The 8,397-nt window shown below is 36.2% G+C and overlaps 1 protein-coding gene across 14 annotated transcripts in view; it reads right to left on the bottom strand.

The window, feature by feature from the left end:
* Positions 1–56: 56 nt before the first annotated feature.
* SEMA4D (semaphorin 4D) overlaps positions 57–8,397 on the bottom strand; it is a 105,499-nt gene continuing 97,158 nt past the window's right edge. For all 14 annotated transcript variants that reach the window (XM_034410036.3, XM_060690579.2, XM_034410039.3 and 11 more), the window contains 4 exons: positions 8,122–8,237; positions 5,788–5,960; positions 3,948–3,991; positions 57–2,419 (listed from right to left, as the gene is read on the bottom strand). In XM_034410036.3, the coding sequence (XP_034265927.1) occupies positions 1,506–2,419; positions 3,948–3,991; positions 5,788–5,960; positions 8,122–8,237 (1,247 nt within the window). In that variant the 3' untranslated portion in view covers positions 57–1,505. The remainder of the gene's footprint in view (positions 2,420–3,947; positions 3,992–5,787; positions 5,961–8,121; positions 8,238–8,397) is intronic.

Below are 8,397 nucleotides of genomic sequence, written 5' to 3'. Positions count from 1 at the left end.
ACCTTTGTGGATTTTATTGTGATAAGATCAATCTAAGGCTCAATAATAAAGATGAATGCAATTAATTTCAATATTTATTCCATAACCTTTTCACATATACATAGTTAAGATAGAAAAATAAAAGCAAAATGAATCATACAAAATATAAAACTATTCACAGCAATACCATCTAAGAGAGGTTGGGGAGTTAACAAAAAAAAATTGGGGATAAATTTGCCTACTGAGCAAGGAGATTTCTTGCTATTCCTAACCTCCCTGTTTCTTGTAACACAAAGGAGAGACACAGAGACAGCAAAATACAAGTATTAAAACTGTACATCACAAAAGAATTTTACATACAAATAGTGCCACTGTGAACCACATTTAATGTATTTTAATCCATGAAGAGATAAAACAGTTTTTGGGCAGTTTTGGTTTGTCTGTCTTGTTTCTTCACTTGCTTTTTTCAAATGTTGAGGGATGACGTGACAAAAGTGTGAAAACATTGGGCAAAATTGGCTATGGGTGGTGTAATCTGATTACTTTCCAACTGTGAAAAAGGTTGAAAAATAAGTATTCTCTCTCACCTCTTCAGGGACATCCATCAAATGTTTGTCAAATTCTGCATTGTAAACACACAAGGCTCTCAAAATGTGTATAGTTTGGTGACAGTGCCTCCCCATCGTCCACTTAAAAAAATCCCAAAATGTAGTTAATGTGGCAGTGTCTAAGACCTTTTATTTTTAAATCTCTTTTCTAAATTACATTTCCCTATAACCCAAAATTGAGCACTTATAGTGATTACCATAGCATCTCTAAAAATAATAAAACAAAATCATTTAACCAAAACGTATCCCTGAGAACCTTATGCAAATCTATCCAGACCTGTCCCAATATACAGCATATTCTACAAAAAGTACACAAACTGTTGGGGAAAACTTAAATGCTTCTTTCATCAACTATAGTTAACAGACAAAATACGATGACGGCAGTACATTAAGCATTATAAATCACTAGATGCAAAGAAATGTCCAAAACTGGACAAAAAGCCTATAATTTACCAATCTGATAAACTAAATATTATTTCCAATTTGGAATTAAACTGAAATTAGATTTTTAACAGCAGTTAAATATATGCAAGCTGTAGCTACTTAAATCCTTTTTGGCATGGATCTGCAAAAAGAGTTAATTTTACTTTCTATGGAAACAGGAAATAAAGTAGTATGTGCAAATGTTAAATCAACCTCAAGGGGAAAAAAAGTTTGAAATTTACAACTGGCCATTTAAAATAAAAATTCAATGAACACATGTTAAAAATAAATGTGGAACAAAATGGTTTTTAGAACACAGCAGATGGTTCTTTGTTCAATCCAGTTGTGAAATGACAAATCACATACAGAACGATGACTTATATAGATAGCCCTTTGTGGCCCAGTTATCACATTTAAAATGCAGTGTATTTTTTTTTAAAAAAAACCAATTTAGAATAATCAAACTTTCATCAGAAAAACTGGGACCTGTTGCCTTTAATCAGCCTCAGCATCTGAGTCAGCAAATTTCAGTTCACACTTAACATCAAAAGGTTTGTCCTTGACATCTTTATAAGATTGCGAATGGTCCTCATCATGCTGAATGTGGCCATTTCCATAGTCTGCTTCGGTTTCATAGCCTGTGTCATGTGCTGGCTTTGGATGTTCTCCACTTTGGGTCATAAGACTGCCTGGCTCCACCAAGGTCTCTTTCACACTTTGCTCACAATCAGAAAAATCCGCCTTGGGCTTCTTCTTCCCAAGAATCATAGCAGAGCGGAACTTCAGACATTGGTCTGGTAAATATCCTTTGTAACAATTGTAGACTAACAGACTCAAGAACAGCACAAAAAAGAACAAAAAGAGAAACATCAAAAGGGAACTATCATTTGATTTTAGAAACATGGTCTTTTCAGGGACCTCAAGAAACGACTTGGTGCGTTCAAGACTGGAGGCAGTGCTCATTAGCATTGGGACAAGAGGATTTGTTTCTATCCTGGTTGTTGTGACTGGTACAACTGTTGGAATGTGAACAGCTAACCTTTCAGTAGGAAAAGAAGCCATTTTGGACACCTCTCTGTTACCTTCTGTTTGTGGAATAGGCTGTTTTGGGCTGAGTGTGGTATGCTGGATTTTTTTCAGTTCCAAAACATGCTTAGCCAACACTTGTGAAAACTTTTGATTCTTCACTTTTTCCTCTGACAGGCACTGATAAACACCACTGTCACCCTCAGACAAATTGAAGATGAGCAATGCTTTCTCCAGAAGACGGTACTTAGGGCTTTCCACCTTTAGCACATCATCCTTGAATTTCCAAACCACCTGTGCCAGGTTGGATTTCTTTGAACATTTTAACTCTGCAGTGCTCCCATGCCCGAAAGTGTGCTGCAGAGAATGCTCTCTGACTTTATCTGAAATGGCAAAATAAATGTGAAACCACGTCAGAAATGACTTTTTGAAGAGAAGGGGAGACCAATTTAGCCATGTTGGAAGATCAAATGCTCATAATGTCAGTGCAGGTGGCCTATTGCACCACACCTATGGCAGTATCCAACTGGTATCCTTCTGTTGACAGGAAGCATCAATCAGGGTAATACAATTGAATGGGGTCCTTCAAATGCTAGGCATTCATGGACTAGTTTGGAAGATGGCACAAGGCCTGCAGAGTTATATGGTATCATTGAAAAAAAATCATTGTTTATTCTGTTGATGAATGCCTCCGTCAAAAGACTTCACAATGGATATGACCATTATTAGTGCGAGACAAGGTACAACTTGCACTATAAATTATACCCAGGTTCAGCTAAACAAATATGTGTAGAACTTCTCTGCTCTTATGTCTGGAAGTGGAAGGAGGCACGGGGAAAAATGTATGAATGATCATAACAGATCAGAGGAAAAAAATCTTAACAAATTTAAGTTGTATAATGAGCAGATCATAGAAACAAATACGGTACACAGGCTTAACCTAAAAACAAACGAACAACAAATACAACGACAAATATAACACAAACTTGGAAAGATAAACTATCTGAAAAGAATTATAATCTTTTGAAAATGAATCTTGTGTTTAAATACTCTTGTATAGAACAACCTGTATTTTAAAACAGTTAATGCTTTTAAAACAACTCTTATGATTCTTGGTACTTTTGATAGGTTAGTTAAACCAGAAACAGCATCGCTGGATAGACAGGCTTTCAATGTTCAGAGCATAGCCTAATTAAGGAATGTCTGTTGTTTTAAAAGTCAGATAATATGCCAAATGTTACGTTTATCAACTTTGACCACAAAACAGGCTTATGGATGCACTGGAGTTGAAAAAAGGCTGCATTGCAAAAAACTATTTGGAGATTTGACCAGAATTTGAAAATAGATTACAGCTAGAACAGTTCCATGTAACAGTAATAATCATCCCTGGACATAAAAAATTTGTTTTGGGAAGCAATATCTCTCAAGTAATATATTTTGTCCGTTTGGAAACTCTTTCTCAGTGGATGAGGAACAAGAATCTATTAAAAAACTCATAATTTAAGGTAACTAAATAAAAATACCGAAGCCATGCTAGATTAAAAATACTCTACTAATTGATCCATATGTAGGCAGACTCACAAAGCCTTTGTGTATGCTATTGTTTAGTGGTTTCTCAGAGTTTCTTTTTATAAGACCCCATGATTTCATGTGTCGGCCATCCTTGGTTTATGCAATTGGGCAATTCCATGATGGCTTTGGTTATGAATCCAGAGTTGATCACAGTCCCGTTTCTTCAAGATTTTTAAGGGTAGTTACAGAATAATATATGGAGCATGTTAAAAATATAAGCAATGTGATAACCATCTATATATTATATGCAAATGGAAAATATTGCCTGTAATAAATAAATAAATAAATAAATAACATTTATTCTGTGTTATTCAATCATTTATGAAAACCAAAGCTTACCTGAACAAGAAGAGGCATCTCCACTTATATTCTGAATCCAATCCCTAGAAACAATATATCGTGTGAGATGCAATAAATTGTCATATCCCGCTACAAAATCATCAGAACTTTTTAAAGTTACACAATGTACCACTAATTATAGCTAATAATATTCAAATAAATATAGGGAAGAAGTATGTTTGCAGAAGGTTATGCTGGTTTTTGATAAACAGCTGCTCTTTGCATCAAACAAATTCATGAAGGAAAAAAATAATTTGCAATGCTACTGATAATTTGTCTCTTATGGTGATATAGTGACATATATGACTGGATAAGTTATGCACTATGATTTATCAATGAAGAAAAATGGTGTGCTCTGCTTAGTATTTTCAACCACCAGCCTTTGGTTCTCTTAGCATACCTTCACAGAAAGGGGAGAACTTCCAATACATGGAAGAATCCTCATGCACCAGTGTGACATTAAGTACAGAAAAGCAAACAGGAAAAGATATAACATTTGAAGCCAATGTATGTGTACAATCTTTTAATATGTCCACCTGGAGGGTTTGAAATAATTCTTCAAAATCAAAACAATCCATAGTAAACAAAACAATTCCTTTTTTGGGAAAGGGAGAGGAGCAAATGACCAAGGCGAAATAAGACCTGAGTGTCTAGGATAGACAAAATGGCTGATACTTGCCATTTTCCTAACTTCCTTATTCTCCATTTATACTAGGCACAAATAGGTGATCTCAATTTAAAGTAAGAAACTGTATTCTTTCCTCCTAAAAATATCATAAACAATAATTATGTAGATAATAATGCCTTGCAATACTTCTATGAAATGCAAATAAAGGTGAAAGTTCCAGTTGGTTTGGAAAGAATAGTAAGGCAGGTTAGTGTAGTCTATAGTTGAAAACTTGGAGATTGATCTGGGAGGTGTGTTCTGATTCATGCAACTTGTTCTCTTATAGCCTAACTTGCTTATGCATGAAAATAAATATGTAAAAGGTCCAGAATACAACAGCCAAAACTGGGATGACAAAATAATAATTACAGTATTTAGACAGAAACAATCCTAATTTTTCTCTCTCACTTCTTCCCTTCCTCTCTGATACAATTAAAGGTTGTGTTTTTTCATTTATGACAGTTTGCCGTATCATCCAAATCTAGCAAACTCTTATTAATCTTATTCAAAAGCATGGTTTATGAAGCTGGCTTATTTCCATAAAATATAACTTAATTTAATTCCATATTAGAATTTAGATAGGATATTAAAACAGTGCCTTGGACCACATATAAAATATATAATATAGTTAATGTATAACTTTATATCAGTTTGTATAAATAACTATTATTTTTAGTTATTTTGCGGGTCCTGTCCAGAACTGCCTGTGACCTGTAGCTGTGGGTTAGACATACCCAAGCTAAACTAATCATGACCTGATTTTGCAAAGCAAAATATTCAACATTTTTTTACTTTGCATACTTAATATATTCTGCATTATATTTTAGAGGATTTGGTTTAGAATTAAATTATGTTAAGTTGTATATATTTTATGAAAATTACAACATCCCTATGAATCTTCAATTCATATTGAAGATTCATCAATTCATACCACTTTTCAGATTTCACTAACTATCCACATGCTTAAAGTTCTTTTTCCAGAGGACGCAGAAGGAATTAGAACAAGAAATAGCTTCAAAAGAATAAAAATAATATAGCACTCTCAAGATGTTGTATTTTGTGCAATATGCATGCTTAGAACTGCTCACTGAATGACATTTTATTAGTTGATCCACATAAACACATTTGATCTATATTGTAATATATAACGTAGATGCATCTCAGTACTTTTACCTGTTATTCTCACTTTCTTTGAAGATATCACTGCAAAGGGATTTATGGGGATTCCAACCACAGTATGGATCTCTTGCCAGGACACAGTCCACACAGGTACTATACTTCTCACAAAATGCAACAGGTGACTGGACTACTCCTGTATTGGATCCTGCATAGATGTATTGCTTTCCCTGCAGAAAATACCAAGGCAATCGGTAGAAGAGGGCATATTTCCCTTCCTACCTCAAGCAAGAAGGAAGTTTTGAAAAGATTGAGCTACAGTATTTTCAAAAGAAAATTGTGCTGTTGTGAACTATCAGCCTGTTTAAGCCAAGATATACAACCATTGTCAAAACTAACAATATTGAGCTGCTATGGGACTAAGCTAACTAACACAACTTCAGACTTCCAATTTGTATTGATTCCAAGAACCTTCACTTAATAAATTGTGGGTTGTTGTTTTTTTTTACTGTGAACGGGAGGAGTAATAGAAACATAAAACATCTATGGTGTCTTATGGACAGAATATTAAGACAACTGTAGACCTTACTATGAACGAGGTGGCTGGATGGAGTCACTGAAGCAGTAGACGTGAGCTCAAATGGACCCCAGAGGAGGGTAGAGGACAGGAAAGCCTGGAGGAACGTTGTCCATGGGGTCGCGATGGGTAGGACATGACTTCACAACTAACAACAACAAGACCTTACTATATATTCCTACAGCTGCTAATGTTGCAACATTGTTTCTCCATTAAAGAGATGATTGGTATGTTAATATAAACTCCCAGCCCTAATCTTTTTAAAATAGCTTATCATTATTTTAAGATATGCACCTCTTGGTTTAAAAAGCAGGAGGTAAACAGTGGGAATGAGCTTGTAACAAGCAGGACTCATCCATCATGCCTTCTAAACCATAATGTGGTTTGCTTATTTATGGCTTGGCTTGTTGTGTAACCTCAATCATAGTGGTTTGTAAATCAAAGATTACGACAGGGATGGACAATCTTTTTCTGAGCTATGAGTGTCAAAGTGTTTTGGGAAGATTTGTGGAAATGCGAGGGGTCTGTCTGTTCTCATTTCTAGCATTATTTTTGAGAAACAAAATAGGTAACATTCATGTTGTTGAAATTTGCTGCTGAATTTCAAGATGCCAACAATGGTTTGTTCAACAAAGTATGATAAACAAATAGTGTCTCAGTACTGAGTGTGAACTCCGTCACAGAAAGCTGAATGATTTCAGATTATTTGTTATTTGTCCATCTAGCCCAGTAAATCTGTACCCTCCCACACTAGTTCTCCAGGCTGTTGACCAAGAGAATAAATTAAGCTATCATAGACTTTTTATTCTTCATGCAAATATTGACTTCTCTCTGAATGATCACATTCCTTCCTTCCTATAGTCCCAAATCAGAAAGCTATACAGTAGTCCTTAATTTAGGACTGCAATTGGGATGCAGTTGTAAAGCATGACACACATAAGTGCATTGCAAGTCCCAGGTGGATTACAAATAGGCTGGCAGGTGAATTATGTGGCTGTTGCTGGGTGGAAAAAGGAGAGGAAGTAGTAGAGGAGGTATGATGCCAGCACAGCTGCTGCCACATGGGAGAGAATATGTGAGTGACAGAATAGGTGAGGCACAAGGGTAGCAGGTGCTATTGGGTGGGAGAAAATGCAAGGGTGGCTGGGGAGGCGTGGTACGGGTGCAGTAATGCTCAGGGAAGGTGCATAAAGGTGTACAGGTGGCTGGTAATGCACAGCACCAGCACAGAGGGGCTGGGGAAAGGTGCATGTGTGAGGAAGATTAACCCAAGCAATTTGTGTCCTTCCCTGTCAGTTTCCCCATTGAATTTTCTGGTGGGAAGATGGCAGGGAAGATCACAAATTGTGATTACATAATTATGGAATGCTGCAAGCATCATAGTGGGAGCCAGTTGCCAGGCACCACATAATCCTGAGTGTGCTGGGATGGCTAGAACATCAAAACCAGTCGAAACCACCACACATAATTTTGGTTGCTGAACAAGTACTTGTTAACTGAAGACTATCTATATTCTCTGAAAGGCTGCATGAATACAAACAATTACAACTTGATGCTTCCATAACTAAAAGTGAGCATATTAAGAGAGTCTATTTGGGTCTTTGAGTCTTGGGACAGACTCAGATCTACCCACCACCTAGGGAGCTGCATCTGTCTTGCAGCCTAACAGACAATCGAGTTCCCAATAATCATCTCTGAATTCAGCAGCTGATTCCCCCCACCCCCCCAATCTTTACATATTGCAAGCTTTGGTTCCCTCAGGCCTCTTTTTTCCCCAGGATTACTACAATTTCCTTGACCTCACTCAGCCCTACCTTTTTTGAAGAAAGCAATAGAGTCTGAATAGAATCAAAATTTGGGAAGAGCTGAATTTCTTCCATAATATGCATTCCATTTTCATAGCTGATTGCTTTGTGAAGAGCACCTTGATCTGAAATGACAGAAGACAATTTTTTTGGCAGCCGTGTAAAAATAAACACACATTGACCATGTTTGGGAGTCTAGAGATTCCTTCTTCACAGGAGATTTCAAAACCTTTTAGCTTTCTCTGCTTTTTCAGTGTTTTACATATTGCTTTTTACTATATAACT

The sequence above is a fragment of the Pantherophis guttatus genome, chromosome 2 (assembly GCF_059756535.1).
Source record: "Pantherophis guttatus breed Tessera chromosome 2, ASM5975653v1, whole genome shotgun sequence".
Classification (NCBI taxonomy): Eukaryota; Metazoa; Chordata; class Lepidosauria; order Squamata; family Colubridae; genus Pantherophis; species Pantherophis guttatus.
Note: the sequence above shows the minus strand (reverse complement) of the source record. Positions and strands in the feature narration are given on the sequence as shown.